Source organism: Toxorhynchites rutilus, chromosome 2, assembly GCF_029784135.1.
Source record: "Toxorhynchites rutilus septentrionalis strain SRP chromosome 2, ASM2978413v1, whole genome shotgun sequence".
Classification (NCBI taxonomy): Eukaryota; Metazoa; Arthropoda; class Insecta; order Diptera; family Culicidae; genus Toxorhynchites; species Toxorhynchites rutilus.
Genome location: NC_073745.1, coordinates 207,154,235 through 207,177,027, shown reverse-complemented (window position 1 = coordinate 207,177,027; position 22,793 = coordinate 207,154,235). Strand labels below are relative to the sequence as shown.

Genomic DNA, 22,793 nt, shown 5'->3' with positions numbered 1-22,793 from the left:
CGAGATCCGGCCAGAAGATGGTCGGGCCCTCGTGCTGCTTCAATAGTGGTAGTAAGCGCTTCTGTAGGCACTCCTTAAGGTAAACCTGCCCGTTTACCGTGCCGGTCATCACGAAGGGGGCGCTCCGCTTTCCGCAAGAGCAGATCGCTTGCCACACCATGTACTTTTTGGCAAACTTGGATAGTTTCTGCTTGCGAACCTCCTCCGGAACGATGAATTTGTCCTCTGCGGAGAAGAACAACAGGTCCGGCAGCTGACGAAAGTCCGCTTTGACGTAGGTTTCGTCGTCCATTACCAGGCAATGCGGCTTCGTCAGCATTTCGGTGTACAGCTTCCGGGCTCGCGTTTTGCCTTTCGTCGCGGTTAGGAGCCTTCTGAACTTTGTATGTACGCGGGCCCACCCGCTGCTTGGTCCGCTGGACGAATGAACTTGACAAATTCAGCTTATTGGCGACATCCCGGACCGAACTTCTCGGATCACGTCTAAACTGCTTAACTACGCGCTTGTGATCTTTTTCACTGACGGAGCATCCATTTTTGCCGTTCTTCACCTTCCGGTCGATGGTTAGGTTCTCGAAGTATCGTTTTAGTACTCTGCTGACCGTGGATTGGACGATTCCCAGCATCTTACCGATGTCCCGATGTGACAACTCCGGATTCTCGAAATGAGTGCGCAGGATTAATTCACGACGCTCTTTTTCGTTCGACGACATTTTTCCAAATTTACGAAAAATTGACAGTGAAGCATTATCTGATTATAAGCGAAAGCTGAAGATATAATTCCTAAAAATTAAATTTCTACAGCGTTTTTTCCGTGATGCAATTTGATGTGACAAACCCTTTAATACAACTTTTGTGACCTAATCAGTTGTCTAAGCTCTTTAGTATTCTTTTAAATATACCCAAACTCATCCGCATTTTCGGCATACGCTAACAAAATTTGCTCTGCACTCAAACGGTTGATTCTCGAGTAATGCAGAAATTTGTGTTTCATTTGTATGGCAGAACCAGCCCCCTTCTTCCCCTTAAGAGGGGGGGGAGGGGAGGAGTATCTAACCACCATCGATTCATTTATTGCACCCTAAAACCTGCACATGCCAAATTTCATTTCATTTGTACGATTAATTCTCGAGTAATGCAGAAATTTGTGTTTCATTTGTGTAACTCAAAAACTAATCAAGCAAATGGAGCCAAATTTGGGATCTGAAGGTTTTAGGGGGCAAGAAAAGTTTCTATGGTGAGCAGACACTCCATCCCTTCTCGAAGAGGAGCTGCCATACAAATGAAACACAAATTTCGGCATAACTCGAAAACTAATCAAGCAAATGGCGCAAAATTTAGCATATGTAGGTTAAAGGGGGTAAAAACATTTCTATGATCGTTAGACACTCCTTCCCTCTCTCTAAGGGGGCTACCATACGAATGAAACACAAATTTCTGCATATCCCGAAAACCAATCAAGGAAATGAAGCCAAATTTGGCATGTGAAGGTTTTAGGGGCAAGAAACGTTTCTATGGTGAATGGGCATTCCTCTCCCTTTCTCTAAGGAAGGGGGGGGGGGTTTGCCATACAAATGAAGCATACATTTCTGCATAACTCAAGAACTAATCAAGAAAATGGAATCAAACTTGGCATATGCAGGTTTTAGGGATTATCCTAACCATCAACCACCACACCGCCCCCCCCCTCCCTAAGGGAGAGGGCTGCGTTACTCGAAAGTCAATCACGCAAACGGAACCAAATTTGGGATGTGAGGGTTTTTGGGTACGAGAAATATTTCTATGATGGTATGACACCCCTGCGTCCTCTGGTATAAATTTAAAAATTCCTGGCAATTTTATCAGCGAAAACGAGTTTAAATTTGCTGGGGACATCTCCACTGGCAATGGTCTTATAGAATTTCAGAAAATCCATCTTCACGTACGTTTTTTTCATCCATCATCATGTATTTTTCGTTTTTCGTCAAAAAATTGTACAACTTTCGAGTGCGTCTTTCGGCCATTTAGCTATTTTCAGCGATTTCGTGATTTTAGAACCTGACCACGTCGAATTATCAATGTGGGCGCTCAAAATCAAATTTGTTCTCTCGGCTTCCATCATGCACAACTTTTTTAGAACTAAACGGATTATCGTAAAGTTTTTACTGTCAAAAGATACTGGTTTTCCAAACAAAAAAAGGCTGTCAAAAAATTTCAGATACGTCTACTGCGATCGCTGTTATAAAATGAACAGTGATTCCGAATTGTAACTGAACCACACCTCATAACTATGATTAAAAGATCCCGGATCACATCCGATTCAATTTCCGCCAGGTTGCCGAACAAACGATACTTACTTTGAGTAAATCAGCTGCCAGTTTCAGTACATTATTAGAAATCATTAGTTCTTCTTTTTTGTTCGGTTTTTGTTCAATCTGAAAGTGAAAGAGAAATTAACTATTTCTTTCCATGTTATTAATATAGAACTCACTTGCACGTATAGATTAATCTGTTCCGTTATAAGTACCGAAACACTTTTGTACTTCTTGTTGATCTTGGTACCGAGAGTCATGAACCTTAAAAGAAATGCACCAAATGCACAAGACCACACCAATGCTTCCAGATTACACTGCGAGTGAAGATGTACCGAATCCTAGAACACAAATGTTGTTAACGTTTTCGCATCGGTAAACTATTGCTGGCAAACCTTCAACCATTCAACGCTCAGAAATGCTAGCAATATCAGCGTGATGATAAAAGCTGCCGAAACGATCACGTCGACCGAATTTTGGGGTCCCCGTCGTTTCAAATATGATCTCACGCATAACCATGTCTTGATGTTTCGAACTTTGTTCAGTCGGAAGTGGGGAATACCGGATTGTCGGGCTCTTCGTGACGATGTCAGATGCGAGAACAGCTTGGCGTAGAGAAACCTTTGCTTGAAGGTTCGTTCGGCAACGGCCAGCAGGAAGAACAACAGATATGTCAAGCACAGTCGTAGAACAAAACCTAAGATTAGCACCGTCTTTTCCCACGTTGAGTCACCGAGAGCAAACCGTAGAATTGCGATGCAGGAAAAAGAAGCCTTCTCCAGCAGTAGTACCGGCATTTCTAGGAAGCTCAGCTCGGTGGAGTTGGCTGGATCAACTATTGCCTCGCACAGTCTACAGAAGGCGGGAATGAGCGATAGGATAAGGCTGAGCACGACGCCTATGTAGACGTAGTCACACGTTTCCGGCATGGCTTCGACGCGTTCGATTATTGCCGACGAGATGTCCAGTACAGACATTTCCGCTTTTTTAGCTTCCCGTGCCTCCCAAATGGTGCAGCTGACTGAAATAAGGAAATGTTAAAAGTGTATTTGCAATTCTAAAAGTAAAGTTACCTCTATCTGTGGCCCCACATGGTGGGTTGAGTATAATAGTCGGTGCATCCTCCAAGTCATAATCGTCATCCGAATGCTCGTTTTGACCATCCGAGTGGTTAAGATCGGAGCTATAACTACAATCTTCGCCTGACACAGATAAAATGGGATTCAATTTAAAATGATTATTTGAGGTAGGATAGAAAAAAACATTGAAATATTGCCCACCGGACACCGGACACAGAAGTTTGGATGATATCCACTTGTTGTTCGGGATAATATTATTCACAACTTATAACAAGCTAGAAAAATGATTAATGCGAGTTAATAACATAATCAATGTGAGAGGTGCCACGATAAGAGGCATTTGCCACCGCAATGAGATGAAGAACATGAAAATAACTTGTAACAAAATGGGCGATGTTAGCGTAAAATACTCACTATCTGTGTTGGCTACATTCCTACAACAGTTCGTACTCGTACCTTCTGACAAATGCTGATGATGATGGTGATGGCTGTGATGTTGAAGCAGGTGATGCTGATGGTGACCAGCATCATTGTGTTGCGGATCAGAGTCATTTTCTTCGTCCGTATCGCCACTGGATTCGAGGGTCTTCTCGAATCCATCCTCCTTGGATTCGCTTTGACCTGCCACGGTATGAGGCAGGTGGTCATCGTCCAGTTGGGATTTGCGCTTATGTCGCTGAAGTTCAATACCGGACTCGGAGGACAGATGAGGTCTACATTTTCCTAATTGCATCGTCGTCGAGGGTGCACTGCAAGTCGGCTCCTGACTAGTTGGGGTATTTCGAAGTGTGTCCGTATCACTATCAGACTTTGTCTCCTTTTCCAGCTGAGGGCATGTACTGGTCCATGTATTACTGTACGATATGTTCTTAAAGTATGTTGCCGTTGGTACCCCAGGGTTCGAGCTATCTTCTCCTCCAGAGCTTTTGCCGTTCAAACTCTCGAAACCATCGTCATCAACCGGGGCATCAACGGAGCTTCTGTCTTCATTTTTCGTTCGGCTGGTGTTGCTGCTACTGACCTGTGGGTCCCAATTCACGTTTCGTTTCCGCAAGGTACAACAGGAGTCGGTTGGGAGAAATGACTCCTTTTTCAATACTTCGCGTGGGTTTGTTGAAGTTAAATCGTTCCCATTCATATGGCTGTAAAAAGAATGGAATATTAAGAGCAATGCCTATGTTCGATAATGGATTCTTTTGACAAATATCTTAAGTTATTGTAAGGCCATCTAAAAACTAACAACGCCATCCAACACTAAAAAATGAGAGTAATCGTGAAGTGATCAGCTGCAGAAGATGAAATAAAGGGTGTGTCACATCAAATTGCATCACGGAAAAAACGCTGTAGAAATTTAATTTTTAGGAATTATATCTTCAGCTTTCGCTTATAATCAGATAAGAGTGTATAGATCACGTTGGCCATGCTTCACTTTCAATTTTTCGTAAATTTGGAAAAATGTCGTCGAACGAAAAAGAGCGTCGTGAATTAATCCTGCGCACTTATTTCGAGAATCCGGAGTTGTCACATCGGGACATCGGTAAGATGCTGGGAATCGTCCACTCCACGGTCAGCAGAGTACTAAAACGATACTTCGAGAACCTAACCATCGACCGGAAGGTGAAGAACGGCAAAAATGGATGCTCCGTCAGTGAAAAAGATCACAAGCGCGTAGTTAAGCAGTTTAGAAGTGATCTGAGAAGTTCGGTCCGGGATGTCGCCAATAAGCTGAATTTGTCATGTTCATTCGTCCAGCGGACCAAGCAGCGGGAGGGCCTGCGTACATACAAGGTTCAGAAGGCTCCTAACCGCGACGAAAGGCAAAACATGGTGGGGAAGACGCGAGCCCGGAAGCTGTACACCGAAATGCTGACGAAGCCGCATTGCCTGGTAATGGACGACGAAACCTACGTCAAAGCGGACTTTCGTCAGCTGCCGGGCCTGTTGTTCTTCTCCGCAGAGGACAAATTCAGCGTTTCGGAGGAGATTCGCAAGCAGAAACTATCCAAGTTTGCAAAAAGTACATGGTGTGGCAAGCGATCTGCTCTTGCGGAAAGCGGAGCGCCCTCTTCGTGATGACCGGCACGGTAAACGGGCAGGTTTACCTTGAGGAGTGCCTACAGAAGCGCTTACTACCACTATTGAAGCAGCACGAGGGCCCGACCATCTTCTGGCCGGATCTCGCTTCGTGCCACTATTCAAAGGACGTGTTGGAGTGGTACGAAGCCAACGGGGTCACCTTCGTGCCAAAGGAAATGAACCCGCCCAACGCGCCGGAGCTTCGCCCAATAAATAAATATTGGGCGATTATGAAGCAGGCCCTCCGGAAGAACCCAAAAGTTGTCAAATCGGAGACGGACTTCAAGAGAAAATGGATTTCTGTTCAAAAAAGACTACAACCTGACGTTGTACAGAACCTTATGGACGGGGTAAAGAGGAAGGTGCGAGCATACGGGCTTGGGCTCGAAGTATGAATAAAAAGAAAATGCCAAAAGTTGTTTAATAGTTTTTATTTTACTGTTTAAAATTTTCAAAAGGATCGGTCTACTGGGCGAATTTCTGCAACGTTTTTTCCGTGATGCAATTTGATGTGACACACCCTTTATTTTATTTAGGGAGTGGATAATTCTTACAGTCGGATGATTTTCTGAATATATACTCCTAACGGAAATAACTCCACACCTGATTATAAATTACTCTTGTATCTGCTTGAAATAATCATGGCGAAAAGAATGCAGCAAACAATCGTGAAATTGCACGATGAATCATTTTACACTCCCCGACCATCTTCATTCGGGACTGATAGAAAACATAACAAAACACAGAGTGGAGAACAACATTCAATGAATGAATATTTCTTTGGAAGGATCGCACGAAACAAAATAACAAGTGAGTCAAAATAGATTGAATCTGCGTGTATGTATGATTTTATTTTCCCTTGTACTCTTTTCCTTGTCAGCATTCAAGTGCACACGAAATCCACCTTCCCGCTCATCAATAACTTGCGTTAATATGGTCTCTTGCGTTGGCTTAGATCGTTTTATACTAACAACAACAAAATGTCATTGCAATAGTGCACAGGAAACAAATCGATTCCAACTTTCTACCTATATTTTACTGCCGCGATCGAGGCTCAATGATTGCTATTTGAGTGAAAAACGAATGATTTTACAGATACACTCGCTGGCTCAAGCAAATGAGGCAAATGAGGGAATGCAAAAATTTCTGAGGATAGAAGAGCGGAATAGAGACAGTATTTTTCCGTTCTAATCGAGAATGAACTTTGCGAAGAGGATATGTGAATGTTTTCTGTCTCAAAAAAAGTGAGGCAAAAAACGGAGAATAGAGGGGTGAGTTTTATCTGTGAATGAGTGTTGTTGAACGAATTTCGATGCGATTTTGCCTATACCTGGTTTCATACCAGTAGGCTATGAAACCACAGAAGCCAGACGTATTTTCTTTCACCTGAAAAAACTGCAGAAGAAAATCAAAAACTTTAGGTGGGTTATATCTATGATATAACCGTAAGGTTGACGTAGGACCACTGTCGGCTTAGTAATCATTTGAGAGTATTGATTAAATTATTGATTAAACCAGTGATTGAATGAAACAATTTCCGAATCCAATAGCAAACAAATCAAAATGTAATTAGTTTGAAAGTCTGTGTTAGGGAAACACATTCCATCGACCGTAAATCAATCGCTGCAATCATACCGAGCGGGCATTTGTTTATATACTGATTTGTGTGATTTCAATAGCTTATTTTCAAAGCAATTTTTTAGCCATTGAAACAATTTTTCGAGTCAATATTAACCAGCATACAACTCTTGGACATTTTGTGTTTCGAATGTAACCTGCGGTCACTAACTACCTTTGTAGCTTCGCCACAAATTTATTCGTCAAAGCCTCCACTGTGTGGTTTGCATTTGTCATTTGACATATGATAAGCATACGGCGAAGAGGGGATCATCGGGCATGAAAGAAGTAGTGTGAACGTTGTAGGTGTGTATCCAAGAATTGGTCACTTTACACAACTTACAACTCTAAAGGACAATTATGTTTCCGGTCTCTCAACATTTTATTTGTCCTCGCTTAAACTGTGCTCGTTCTTTCTGTCGCCGACTGTCCCCGAGAATAGAAGTGCGCGTCGTGGATGTAAACTTATAAAGTTCATTGTTGCATGTGTAAATTTATAATCAAGTGTTGAATTGTTTATAGGTTTGAATATATGTAGTTAAATTAAGTTTATGGTTTAAAATAGAATCGTCATAAAAATTAAAAAGATAATATCTGGTTAGTATGATAAAAGAGTCATTATAGTAAAAAAATAATCTTACCTTAACCTATAGTTCTAATAAAACATTGAACTAATACTAAGGAACAACGAACACTCTTAGAAACTACACACGTTAAAAAAAGGTATTTGATTTAAAACTAATTTAATAGATCAATAAAATAAAAAAAATGGTGACAACACACACATGTACTAATACATTCTGTTGGTCAGATCCGGCCAAGGGGCCTTTTTGTATCTGCTCCATTCTACAGGCCCGTACGGGGGCGTTATTTAAGGTCGCACATGAAGTAACCCAGACGAGGGAGATCCCACCGGATTACTGGTTAACCGAGATACCAGTGCCGAAATCAGGACTGGTTCTGGCATATCTAACCGAGAACGGGAACGAAGGCAACCTACAAAAACAGCAAGTACATTGTGTAGTCATCTATAATACTATTCTCACATCCGCCCACAAACGAAAGTCTCAAAATAAATAACATTCTTAAACATCATTTTCGTTTTCGAAATTAACTACCACAACAAACATCCCTTGATTATTTTCCTCAGCTTTCTGATCCTCGTAATTTGGGTTCAAACGGAACATTCAGGCCTCGCTCGCAGACGGTGGTCAGAGGAACTAGCTAAGAAGCCTTTGAGCTCAAGTTAGAGAAACTCGAGTGCAGGTAACGATTAGTGGACACGGGTTTTGTCATTGTATGTTCCTACCTATTAAGTATTCTTTCGGTCCCCTCAAAGTTTGAGACGAAACGCTGCTCGACCTAAAAAGTTCTCTTCCGTTGATAGTCGGGAGGTTACACGAATAAAGTGATTATGATATCACTTCGTCCAGCCGGCAAAGGGGAATTAACGTTCGAGACTTTGCTCTCCAAGTGCAACGCTCTCATTTTCGAAACTTTGAACTTACACCCCGGTACAGGAATGAAAGACGTAGTCCTACATCAAAATTCTTCGTTTAATGACGACATTATCCAAGCTATTCAATTCTCATCCAACATGCACTCATCAAACCCCATTTACGGCGGTGTGATTCACCACTACAACAAATATTCTGGGCCGTCGCGAATCGACGGTGGAGAATCCTGGTAAGCCGTGAAGGGAATTTCTCGATATCCGTGTCGCATAGAAGATGTTACAACGCGTATTTTACGTTCCAATCATTCGAATTTTGTTTTTGTTTTGTTTAAGTAAAGTGGTCATAGTGTAGTGAGCCAGAATGTCCAGACCAGAAAAGAAGTTAATCGAATGCTTGATGAAGCGCTAGGCACTGTTCGTATTTCGTGATTCCGTTGATGCGTTCATCAAGAATTTGGACAACCAGAATGGCATTTCCATAATTTCGATTCGTATTGATGCGTTGGTCAGAGTCTACAGCGAGTTCCGCGATCTACAAATGGAGATCGAAAAGGGTGATGATCCTGAGAAGTTGAAGGAGCGAGCAGCATTCGAAGCGAGATACTGTTCGGCTAAAGGTTTTTTTACTGGTGAAACGTTCCATAGATCCCAACCAACCCGCATTGAATACGTCCTTTACAGCTAATTATCATCTTCTTTCAGCGAATTTTCACCTACGATTACCCAAGATTGACCTAGTACCTCCTACAGTCACTGGAAGGAGAAGTTCATAAGCCATTCGAGTCGACCGAAGTGCGGATAACGCACTAGTTTGGGATGCTTTATTGAAGCGTTATCATGAACGTTATTTGAAGTGTCAACTATTCCGAGCAACTCCACTCAAGAAAGAAACTACCAACGGCATGTCAAGGCTTTAACGAAGCTGAATGAACCAGTCATCTACTGGGGAACATCGTTAATCAACCTGCTAGGTAACAAACTGAATTCATCAACCCACCGGAGGGTTGGAAGGACAATACTAGTAGCGCTGATGACATCACTCACGAGGAGTTGGTGGATTTCCTGTGTCAGTGGGTTCTGAATGTTAAAGTCAGTCGTCACCGATCACTGCTGCATCGCTCCAATCAAGTTGGCTAAGTCAAGGGGGACGGTTCCAGACGGATCTAGAAGTAGTCATTTAAGATGGTATCAAATTCTGCCACGACCGAAACTAAGAATTCCATTCCGCATTGCATTGATTGTTCACAGAACCATTTGCTATTCCAATGCCCAGCATATTCCAAGATGTCTGTTTGTCAACGCCGAGAACTGGAACTGGAATCCTATGCTGGAATTGGTTCCGTTCTGAACACCAAAGTAGGAATTATACTAAGTATGCCTATCGAAATTGCCATCGGAGACACTACCCTGCTTTCACGTGGATGCAAGAGTCCATTCACGTTGACTGTTGTCGAAATTGATGGATCAGCGAATCCGAACCCCCAAGTGAGTTTGTCAGCACAGTCCTATCATTCCACTGTCCTAATGGAAACGGTTAACCTCCTTGTTGTAGACCAGAATGACAAATAGCATCCTGCTCGTGCGCTCATAAAATCGGGATCATTGTGTAGACTTATTACAAAGAAATTATCCAATGTACTCAACCTCTGCCGCACGAAAATAGACATCGTCGTGTCTGGAATCGCCGGAGCATAGAATCAGATCAAGCATCAAGATAAAGTCGATTAAATCTCCACGTGTTTGTCATATCACCATTGCAGACCGAAACCTGGAACAAGCCCTACGGAAATTCTGGGAGTTAGAAATTGTTGAACTCTGCTCAAAGTTATCCGCTGAAGACAATTTCTTTGAAAAGCAGTATGCCACATCCACCACTTGCTATTAGTCGTATCATTACGTTGTGTCCACGTCACTTACCCGCATCTGCTTGTCACTCTCGGCGAATCCCGTTCAATCACCGAGCGTCGCTTTCTGAAACTTGAAAACGACTTGACCGAAATCCAACCACTAAAGCTGCCTGCTAATGCTTCATGGAGGAATACGAACACCTACACTACATGAAGAAACTCGTGGATTCAGTGGACGAAACCAAACCGCAGTGTTTTATCCCACACCACCCGGTATTCACGTCTGCAAGCAGTCTTCAGAAAACAAACGCAGCGCTGCGCTTGAGTTTAATTTTCATCAGCGCGCGCTCAAAGAACACTTGTATTCTCTCTTGGTGCGAAGCGCCAAGCATCAAATGTACCCGGCGCAGAACTCAGATACTAAACATTTCTTCTCACTTGTGTGATGCGCGTCTCATTCTACAGCGCGTCTCCATTTGAGCCGTATACACTTGTGCGAAGAAAAATATCTCAATAGAGAGAGCAATCTAGATTCAAGCGCGCAGCACGGCGCGTAAGCACGGCGCAAATTTCAGCGTAAAACTCAGCTTAAAACTGGGCTTGCGCCCACGGCGCTGACAACCAAACATTTCATCTGTGTTTCGGAGCGTGCTCATTCGCCAGAGCGCATGTGTGCGCAAGGAGTGGGAGCTCAACTGGGTACAAAAATCTTGTTGCGCATCAGCACCGAGTTGCATTCTGATTTTTGACGTAGGACTACGTCTTTCATTTCTGTACAGGGGTGTAAGTTCAATGTTTCGGAAACGAGAGAGTGACGCTGGAGTGCAAGGTTTTGAACGCCTCTTTTTGAATACCTCTCTATCGGCTGGATGGAGTGGTATAATAATCCCTTCATTCAGAAGATAAAATGTCAAAGAGTTATATTATTGTCACTTATTGGTCCAAAAAATCGTTTCAATAGTTTAAAAATTTCCTTGAAAACAGACTATTGAAATCATAACAATCCAACTCATTGCTGATGATTGCTTTTGTGGTGATCGAAATGTGTTCCCGAACACGGACGCAAAATCAATGCACCTGGAGAAACCGTCATCGCGAATACATGCAGGCTGTGATTTATTTTACTCGCTTGCAAATGTGCTCGGGCAAGGGAAGATTTGCGCATTCGGTTCTCTTGATGTAATCGTATCCAAGAGCAGTCTTCCGAGAAACACTTACCCATGTCCACGCGATGTGAAAATTCCATGTTTATGTTTGAACACGAACATGCTTTTCGCTAGTATTAAATGTTTACCCCATACACGAACAATGATACTCGAACATAAACATGCGTTTTTCACATCATAAATAAACACGATGTTCATAATTCAAGCACATCATGTCCAAACATACCACCCGTTGTCGCAGTATTCATTGCTTTCGTTTCGTTTCTTATCATGCACGGACAAAACTAATTTCTTCTGAAACATTTTTTGGTAGAGCACATTTTCATAGAAATTTAGTTCGTATTGCAAAAATTTCGTGAACTCAGAGGCTATGAATTCATCCACATCTTGTAAGTCTGAATCAATAATCCATAGCTATTTTCCGTGAAAAGAAAACATTCTCTGAATAGAAAGAAGCTTTCTATTAGATTTTTTTTTTCCGTGCATGTTGCCAATTGAAGTCTGGGAAACCGAGTGCACAGCGGGGAGACGTCATACAAATGGCGGCCAAATAAATAAATGTATACCTAAAAATTAGTTTTAGATTGATGTTTTCAGGAACTTTCTTGGTATTCGATGAGGTAAACTAAACATCTCCGCCACGCTCTAATCAGTTTTAGTAATTGTTCTAAAAGCTGATAACAGCGGATGCTACATAAATTCAATTTATAAATTGATGTGTGGACTAAATAATGATATCAATTGTGAAGAACTCTGATATCAATGGACGCTTACTTTGTTCAGAACAGATAAAGAGATGTATTTTACTTGCCCAAAATTTTAGACGAAGCACCCATTCTCATGATAGATTCTGCCCTTCCATTTTCCATGTGAACACATCAACACACCGTGTATTGAGTGGTGGTGATGTGGTGTCTCTACACATTACCACATTTTCAAACATAACATACGAAAAAATCATGTGTGTCTACAAACACAAAACTGCGAGAGCAGCGTGAACATTGTTCGTCTCATACCCAGTGTTTGATGTGAAACACGGAAGACTGTCCAAGAGCATCGGTTTCTATTCTGCTTCCGCGTGGAGTGGTCATGAAAACTCTCGTGAGAACCAAATAGAATTACGTGTCAAACCACATCACTAGCTTTTGCAAAACCACGCAAACCAAACGGTTTATTTCTGGACCACCAACAAGCTCGGAATAGTTGAATTTCATGTTAATAACAACTTCATACTCATACTCATCCACTCACACACTAACAAGCAAAATATTCAGCAATCTTTGAAAAGAATTATTCATTCATTCATTGAGAATTGATTCAGATGCAATTTCAAACTAATCATTACAGAGCCAACGGTAGTCTTACGTTTACCTTGCGGTTATACCACAGATATAACCCACTTCTAGTTTTCATCTTCGAAGATTTCGGGCCCTGCTTCGGATATTTAGTATTTTTGAAAGTAAAATTGTTGAGTACATAATAGTATTGAACTAGCCAGGCCAGTTCAAGCTGGCCAGAATGTTGAAGTACACGATGAATTTTCATTTTTAATATTATAACTGCAAGCAGGTTATGAAATCATATTCGCATTGGAAAACCACAGAAGTCAGACGTCTTTTCATTCACGTGAAGCCACTTCCAGAAGAAAAATAACTACAAAATCTCCGTTTTTGAGATTCGTCCATTAAACCCCCATTAATGTCGGTATGATTCATCACTACAACAAATCATATGGGCTTTGCAAATCGGCGGTGGAAACTCCCTCGAAAATGAATGGGTAAGCCCCATCAGGGAGCATATTAACGCTATATTTTTTTTAGATCAGTGATTTTCAACCTTTTTTGCTCAATTCCCCCCTTTACGAAAATTAATCCCAGTGCTTCACCCCTATCAGTATTTTGTAAGAAAGTCTGTAGCATATCAGTAAAGTAATGTAAGAATACAAATGGTTTTCAAGTTTTATTCGCAACAAATTTGATTTTATACTTTTATCTGATTATAAAAAAGGTATATAAAGTTTGGCAATTTAGTATGGCACCTATGCCTGAACGATTTCCACCAAAATCTTAATTCTTCAGAACGTTGTCGAAAAGCACACCTCATGTCTTCGATATCTACTCTGTTATGGTGTTTTGTTCCCATCAGCAGCATTGTAGGAAATCCAGATTTACATAAATTCTACACAAAAGACAACAACACTCGTAACGCTTATTTCGCATATCAGGATAAGAATCGATATTTGTAGATCGATGAGATTGTGCTCCCTCGGCCGAGTGGTTAGCGTCATAACTAACATGCCGGGAGTTCGGGTTCGATTTCCGTTCTGGTCGGGGGAATTTTTCGTCAAAGAAATTTCCTCCGACTTGCACTGTGATCACGCGTATTCTAGAGCTTGCCACTCAGAATGCATTCAAGACGTGTTATTTGGCATAGAAATCTCAACTAAAGGGTGTGTCACATCAAATTGCATCACGGAAAAAACGCTGTAGAAATTCGCCCAGTAGACCGATCCTTTTGAAAATTTTAGACAGTAAAATAAAAACTATTAAACAACTTTTGGCATTTTCTTTTTATTCATACTTCGAGCCCAAGCCCGTATGCTCGCACCTTCCTCTTTACCCCGTCCATAAGGTTCTGTACAACGTCAGGTTGTAGTTTTTTTTAACAGAAATCCATTTTCTCTTGAAGTCCGCCTCCGATTTGACAACTTTTGGGTTCTTCCGGAGGGCCTGCTTCATAATCGCCCAATATTTCTCTATTGGGCGAAGCTCCGGCGCGTGGGCGGGTTCATTTCCTTTGGCACGAAGGTGACCCCGTTGGCTTCGTACCACTCCAACACGTCCTTTGAATAGTGGCACGAAGCGAGATCCGGCCAGCAGATGGTCGGGCCCTCGTGCTGCTTTAATAGTGATAGTAAGCGCTTCTGTAGGCACTCCTTAAGGTAAACCTGCCCGTTTACCGTGCCGGTCATCACGAAGCGGGCGCTCCGCTTTCCGCAAGAGCAGATCGCTTGTCACACCACGTACTTTTTGGCAAACTTGGATAGTTTCTGCTTGCGAATCTCCTCCGGAACGCTGAATTTGTTCTCTGCGGAGAAGAACAACAGGCCCGGCAGCTGACGAAAGTCCGCTTTGACGTAGGTTTCGTCGTCCATTACCAGGCAATGCGGCTTCGTCAGCATTTCGGTGTACAGCTTCCGGGCTCGCGTCTTCCCCACCATGTTTTGCCTTTCGTCGCGGTTAGGAGCCTTCTGAACCTTGTATGTACGCAGGCCCTCTCACTGCTCGGTCCGCTGGACGAATGAACTTGACAAATTCAGCTTATTGGCGACATCCCGGACCGAACTTCTCGGATCACGTCTAAACTGCTTAACTACGCGCTTGTGATCTTTTTATTGACGGAGCATCCATTTTTGCCGTTCTTCACCTTCCGGTCGATGGTTAGGTTCTCGAAGTATCGTTTTAGTACTCTGCTGACCGTGGATTGGACGATTCCCAGCATCTTACGGATGTCCCGATGTGACAACTCCGGATTCTCGAAATGAGTGTACAGGATTAATTCACGACGCTCTTTTTCGTTCGACGACATTTTTCCAAATTTACGAAAAACTGACAGTGATGCATGGCCAACGTGATCTATACACTCTTATCTGATTATAAGCGAAAGCTGAAGATATAATTCCTAAAAATTAAATTTCTACAGCGTTTTTTCCGTGATGCAATTTGATGTGACACACCCTTTAAGTACAAATAAAAATGACGCAAGTAATACTACGTTGAGACGGCGAAGTTCCTCTAGGAACGTTAGTGCCATTGATGAAGAAGAAGAAGATCGATGAGTGTGTTCTGAAATTGATCCGAAACTTCCGTCACTGCCAGTTGGAAGGCATTTCAAACCATATCCAAATTTGTTCTTTGATATAAGGAAGATATATTTCAAGTTTAACTTGTTGCAAAAAGACTCGACAAATGCTGTACAATTTCCTTTTTTATGGACTTCTGTACTGCTTCGTCGTCTGTTCCATCATCATTCACTGACGGAAGTCTTTTAAACATTGCGAAGTTGTTCAACTGAACATTACATTTCAGTTTTGGAAATGCCTGCCGATGATCGCAAATTTTACAGTATCCAATAAAGTTTTTGTGGCAGTTTTTGCTAATCATTTTCGTCTTCAAAGCGAAGTAAATGTGCAATATTCCCTTGCACAATTTCCCCTTTTAATGGCCAAATTCTCCACTAGGGGAAAATCCCCAACGGTTGAAAATCACTGTTTTAGATGATCTGAATAATATCAAATAAATCAAAATAAATAATTCAATAAATAAATCAAATAAATAAATAAATGGATCGTACTATCTAATTGAAGCATAACGTTCAGTTGCCTTACCAAGATTCTTGTAGAAACACCGAGTCATCCCGATCGTCGTCTGATTGTTCCGGTTGCATGTTTGAAATGCCCTGGCTATCGATTATTCTATTTTTTCCATCCGCTTGTCTATCACTTTCACCCAATTTCTCAATGGGTGAACGTTTCGTTACAACATTCAAAACTACATTGTTCTGTACCTTTGAGTGAGCATCAACGGAACTCTTGTCAATTCGTTGACGATCCAATGTTTCGTTGCTTGTACTGCTGCTCGTGCTACAAGCACCTTGTTTTTTATTTCTTCGCGTGGGAGATGCAGTGACCGATTTCACATGTTTGCTCTCCTGATTCTGATCACAGCTCGAACTTTTCACAGTCACTGTTGACATCGATTCGCCGACATTGGTATAAGATGCACGAAAACGGCGCTTCCTCCGTATCCGTTCGCGCTTTTTTAGCGTAGAGTGTGAGTGGCATTTTTTCACTTTGTGTGAAAGGGTACTGTTGTTTGACGCTGTAGCTACTATCTGAGAGTGAATGACGCTTAACAGCAAACTAAGGGCCATCGGGATCAAGAAATCGGAGATGGCCACGATATGCTCTTCCTGTTCGGCTCCGGCTTTGTTCACATTGTAACTGTAGATGCCTAGGTTGACCATTTGCAGGAGGTATAATGTCAGGAGGAGAACGAAAACCTTCGGAGAGGTTTGTTGGACCCACCATTTTGCATAAACTGGTAGGAAGAGGAGTCTTACGGAGGCGAGATAGATCACAGTGAGGATGGAGAGTTTGGATTTGGCCTTTGGGAATGTTGATCCTCGCACCAGGTCCACATCGATGAGTTCAGTTTTAAGCTTAGTGTTCTTGAGCGGCAGATGGTCAATACCAGCAAGAATCTTCTGCTCGATTGTTTTCTCCCATTGCTGCTTGTCATATGTGCCGATTTTCTTCTGGTACCATGCTACCAGCTCATCCAGGCGCATAGTTTGCTGTCGCGCTCCGAGGCAACCTGTGGGGGAAATCGAAACGTAGAAGATATTTTTATGAACATATGGCTGTCACTTGATAATTGATTGGCATGCGATCTACACCTCGTCAACTGCGTATAGATGTGTTATTTTTAGTCAAGATTCAGAAAGTGATCACGTGTATTGAAATAAACAAGTTTGAATTTGAATGTTGAAGAATATTAATATTATAATTGAAAATACACGCTAGTGTGATGCTTCAAAGGTTTAACTCAAGCTGTTCCGGAAATTGTAAATTGCTACAAAAACACTGGAATAATGATGACTGGTGAAACAAAATTCACAATTCTTCCTACTGTCCACACGCTCGACGCCAAATGATAGTCTCTTCACAGTATACACAAAGAAGTGACAAAACGAAAATATAGCTCTGAATTGTGCACTGCAAATTCACTAAATCGGTGGTGACATTGTAAAATTAGCTGGCATGATTCAATGTCAAGTTAAAGTTGTTGATTGACCATAATTGTGTGTGTTGAGGATCAGCAGGTAACATTTCTTTTCGGTAGACTGCAGTGGCAGCGATATTAGCGTTTACCGGCGTCGTCTGCGGAATGTATGAAAACGAAAGGGAAAGAATTTATGAAAACGAAAACGAAACAACTTTCACTTTTTTTATGTTTTTTAACAGTTGTTAATCCAGTTAGAGAGGGCAATGTTTGGATAATTAAGGGTGTGTTCATGTTATTCAGAGCTTGAATCTCGAGGAACGCAATTTGATATCTTCCTCTGATTAGTATACATTATCATACATAATATATTAGGTGTACCGGTAAGTTCCTTCGGTTTTACAACAGATATCGTAACTTGATTATTATTCCAGTGAATCATATTTCCAGACATTCGTTGGAAAGCTACTATCATTGCGCATCTTTTTTAGTATATGTCAAAAAGTCGAAGCGTAAACAACATGGTTTTTTGCCACTTCGAATATGTTGAATTTCGTACCAACGAGAGTGTTTTTGCTGGGAGTGTTACTTCATCACTTCAATATGAAGAGAAAAGCGGCGGGAAGTCATCGAATTTTGGTGGAAGTTTATGGTGACCGTGCTCTAACTGAGCGAACGTGTCAGACGTGGTTTACACGGCTTAAAAGTGGTAATTTTGTAAAAAAAAGTTTGAAGGTGAAGAATTGGAGGCTTTACTCGATCAAGATCCGTCACAAACGCAACAAGAACTTGCAGATACTTCTCCAATTTTGATGAAGTCAAAAATTAGATCGATTTGTGGTTGGCCAATAAACCGGCCGATTATTTCCGCAAAGGGATCCGTGAATTGTCAGAAAGATGGGAAAAAGGTGCTAGCGATGGGCAATCCTTTGAATATTAAATTTGTAACCATTTTTGCAGAATAAAGCATTAATTTTTGAAAAAAAAACAAGAAACTTACCAGTGCTCTTATTATATGTTACGATAAATTATCGTAATAGATGAACTAAGATATTTTACGCTGAGGCTTATTAGACTCTTCCAGCTACAGCCTGATGTCGTTGGATTTTAGTGATTCATTGTTTTTGTATGATGAACTTATTATCTGACTACATTGTTGAATTGTCACAAAATTTCTATATTGTGGGTAACTTCGAAATTGGAAATGAGACATGCATCAAAAATTAGGAATATTACACACGCATAACGTATAACGCCATTAAAATAATGGACTAATTCAGGATGGCGATAAAAAAACTATAAAAGATAATTCAATGGAATAAATTTTACGTTTATGATGTCTTTCAACAAAAATGCTCTCATGCCCGGCCGAGCGGACTTACGGACGAAATCTTAGTCATGAACAATGAAAAGATGGATGCTTGCATGTTCTTCTGTTCTTTAGCACTTTCCTGGATTTGGTGATCAACTACTTCTCCGTATTGACCACGAAATTATTAGTGTACATCCTCCATTCGAGTATCGCCCAAACATCGGTCGCAGCTAGGAGACGTTGGGTGGCTAGGCGGTCTTCGGTACAACGTTTATCTTCAGCCGGTCCTTCTCTTCCAGGGATCTCGTGGCATAATGGGCCGAGACCAGATCCGGCTGAAAGACCACATCCTCCTTCGAGTGATACTTTTTGATGAAGATGGCAATTCCAGCATGTTCTTCGTACTGTATGACTTCCCCTTTTACCACAAGCCCCGAAGAAGAGAACAGTGGCTTGGATAATCCCTTTTCATTGATCGTTAGCCACAGATGGACCTTCTTCAGGAACTTGGTAAATGCTGGATCGTGAGTTAATAAGTTTTACAATCGAATATCGATCACTTAAAATCATTTAAAGAAATACTGCCAACAAAATGTGTCCTAAATTGAAAGTAAATGTCCAGAATTTGAATCATGATTGAAAATGTGTCCGGATTTTGAATCACATTGAGGAATTTGAAAATATTGAGCAAATATAACAATATTTTTTATCTTTCTTCCAAAATATCTTAGCTCGAAATCCAAATATCTGATGGAGATATGATGTTTGACAAAGTTTTGGAAAATCAACTAACTATTTTGGAAAAATAATGTAGGGCGAACTCGATTATATACAGTCTCCAACTTCTTTTCACTGTATATAATAAAATCCTGTATACAATCGAGTCAAATAATATATTTATATATATATATATATATATATATATATATATATATATATATATATGACCAATTCCAGCATGACGTGACAACGTTTTGTCTCTCCAATAACAGGTTTAATCGAGTTTTCATGTATAAATCACAGATTACCAAAAAAAAGGAAACGATGTCGAAGTTAAATTGGGAAAATAAGCTACAAAAATCTTCAGTTAGATAATATTTTCAAAACATACAAATGAATTTTGTTCTATGATTTGTCAACAAAAGATGAACAAGGATTCCTGTATATTCCGTTTTTCTAAAAACTCACAAGAACTTTGCATTTGTGACGTGACAAACATGCTCTCTGTGAAAAAAAAACAGTCTCCGCAAAGTGTTGTCACGTCACAAACCCAATAAAGTGTCTTAAATATGAAATTCTCCGTATAGTAGCAAGCTATATACTTTTTTTTATGTTTTTTATCACCCTGAACACTCCTCACTTTCCTCTGAAATCTCCCTTCCCCTTCCAAAGGTCCATTCTAGAGGGGAAGGTGGTCTTAAGCGACCGGTGGTCCTGAACCTTTGTATCTCAGGAACGGTGCACGGAATCTCAGTATATATTTTCAGTAGTGCCAAATGAAAGGTGTTACAACGTTGACAATTTGATTATAAGATGTCTTTTTTCATGTTCACTTCATTCTAGCATTTCAACACCATTTTGCGATTTCATTACTTCAAAAACAGGGAAGAAATATTTTGCCTGTATGGAAAATGAGTTCAATTGTCTTTTAGACTGCGAAATATTACAAAAAAGACAATTTTTATTGCTCATGGCATGTTCATTAAAGCATGCTGTATAAATCTACCTGTTATCAGTAGTACACGGCATGCCGTTATTTGGAATAGGTCGGGGTGGTCCTGAAACGACCCCCAGTTTTTACATCGTGATTATTCAACACGTTCACTCTGGCGATTGCCATCAATGGCTCGCACAAGCCTGGCTCATCGGGCGGCGCTCACAACCGGGGGAACGCATCCGATTTTGCTGTCATTATAAAACTTTGTTTTTTTTTTCATTCTTCTTCGTGCGTCCATGGATATATGCTAACACTATCATTCCCGATCGTTTTATGGAATTTCATGCCATTTCCGGTCCTTTAGGTCCGTTTTTAATGAACCGAAAGTCACCATATTCGATTTCCGCTGTTAACACTTTACCGACCGGTAGCGGTTCGAACATACTATGCCCTTTTCACCGTCCATTCAGCCGCAATCATTGGTCACTTCCAATGAATAAATTCACAATATATATTACGCTTTCAGAGGAACTTGGCAAATTCTTACGCCAGAGCTGCCTTCGAAAGGTTCCAAAATTATATTCTTGTCGTTCGAATCGCTATACTATTGCTATCACTTTCGTCATCAGTACTACTTGCTGAACGGCAAGACAATCTGACAGATCGTCGAGATAAAACTCACCGACACTATCCTCTTTATTCATTTTTAAGGACTAAAGTTTTGAGAAAAGCACCGATTAACTGAATAAAGAATACAAAATGCTTGCTGCTTGCTACTTGTCAGTCTAACCTAACCAAATCTAACAGAAAGATCGAAAGTCGATTAATCGACAACCGGTCGGTAAGCGCTGTGGAGCAAAAGTCGAATAATCGACGGCCGGTCGGTAAAGTGTTAAGACCTTTCACCCATATCGTATGGGTTTTCCATTTTTTTTTTTGTCATTTAATACTATTGTCAGCAAACCGGAAGTCGAAACAAGATTATATTCTATATTCGTCCATTTTTTTTTATCCCATTTATTTATTTAAGGCTCATTAGCATTTCAGCTGTAACAGAGCCGAATTTTAATCGTGTACATGTCACATGGTTATCATATCTATAATTAGCACATTACACAGTTGCCGTTCGCCAGTATTCCTTCTATACCATTACATATGGTACATTCACACAGTAGCCATTTAGGCGTAAGAGTATTCTGTCTATTCTTCCATTATCCAGTTGGACCACCGGACAGCGGAGACAGTTGATTGATCATTGTTGAGTTATTTATAGAACAGCAGCCCGATGTGTCTTGCAGAGCAGAGCAGTTGTATGGATGAATCGATATTATTTCGACCGTGGATCGATCTCCATCGCTGATGATTGTTGCGTGGACGAAGTTATTCTGTAACAACACAAAGATGGGCAATGAGGGTCCTGAGTTTTGAACTCACGATCGATCGCTTACCAAGCGAACGCGCAACCAATGTGGCTACTATTTAGATTTACCCACGGCTCTTCAAACAAGTTTTTCATTATCCGTTCAGTGGTATATAGACATTGAGGTTTGATGAAGCAAATGCAAAGATATCTCAAGAAACATAAAAATAATAAAAACCTAAAATATTTTAAGTATAATTATGTAATTTTTTAAACTCGCCCCTCTCAAAGATTGGTGCATAAAAATCAAATTAATATCAAGGATTTATGTTACAACTAGTGCTTATTCAAATAATGTTATCGTTTTTTCCTAAAACTAGATTTGAAATTTGGTTCTTTGGTGCATAACCTCATGGAATAGGTCACATATGTTTTATTTTTTGAATATGAAATAATAATTGAGGGGCTTAGAATGCAAGGGGTGTAAGTGACTTGATCGATTTTTCTTCATCAACTTTTTCTTTAGTTAATAACTCAACTGCAAAAACGTTCCAATTTAAGTTTGCTATAGAGTCCGATAGATGAGGTTCTGACCTATCTTCCACATTGCCAAATACAGTACGGAATGTATTTGCAGCTAAGTTATGACCAAAAGAGAGAGTCGATGTAGAGAAATCGATCAAATCACTTACACCCCTTTCATTCTAAGCCCCTCAATTTAAATTTTGATTCATCCCCTTAAAGTCAGAAAATGAGGTGATAGTGGATCATATTTGATGAAAAAATCCTTCTACGCATATATTCGATTTTCAACAATAACAGTTATTGTTCATTTTCTCTGTTTCGGGCTCTGTTTGCCTATTAAACTGGCTCAACTTCACAAGTACGCTACGTAGGACGATTCTGTTGCTTCCAATTGAAAGCAGAGAAAATTTAGTACATGATAGGGTTGTGAGTTCAATCATCTAAATTAAAGCTTTAAATAACATTTTAGAAGATATACTTGAATGTTTACGACCCACCCACTGTTCCAGACAAGGATAATACCGACGAGGCAACGAAGGAATAAATTATATATTTTTTATATTGCACTGTAGTTTTAGCTAATTAGACTTAAGTTAATGATTATGTAGTTATAATATATTCAAA

The 22,793-nt window shown here is 40.7% G+C and overlaps 1 protein-coding gene across 3 annotated transcripts in view; it reads right to left on the bottom strand.

Moving 5' to 3' along the window:
• Window positions 1-22,793, bottom strand: part of LOC129768701 (protein phtf) — a 33,869-nt gene that overhangs the window by 4,893 nt on the left and 6,183 nt on the right. For 2 of the 3 annotated variants that reach the window (XM_055770503.1, XM_055770501.1), the window contains exons 2-7: window positions 15,920-16,907; window positions 3,785-4,512; window positions 3,365-3,493; window positions 2,687-3,312; window positions 2,471-2,632; window positions 2,337-2,414 (exon numbers count right to left, since the gene is read on the bottom strand). In XM_055770503.1, coding sequence (XP_055626478.1) covers window positions 2,337-2,414; window positions 2,471-2,632; window positions 2,687-3,312; window positions 3,365-3,493; window positions 3,785-4,512; window positions 15,920-16,881 — 2,685 coding nt within the window. In that variant the 5' untranslated portion in view covers window positions 16,882-16,907. The remainder of the gene's footprint in view (window positions 1-2,336; window positions 2,415-2,470; window positions 2,633-2,686; window positions 3,313-3,364; window positions 3,494-3,784; window positions 4,513-15,919; window positions 16,908-22,793) is intronic. The other variant, XM_055770502.1, reaches the window with a different exon arrangement.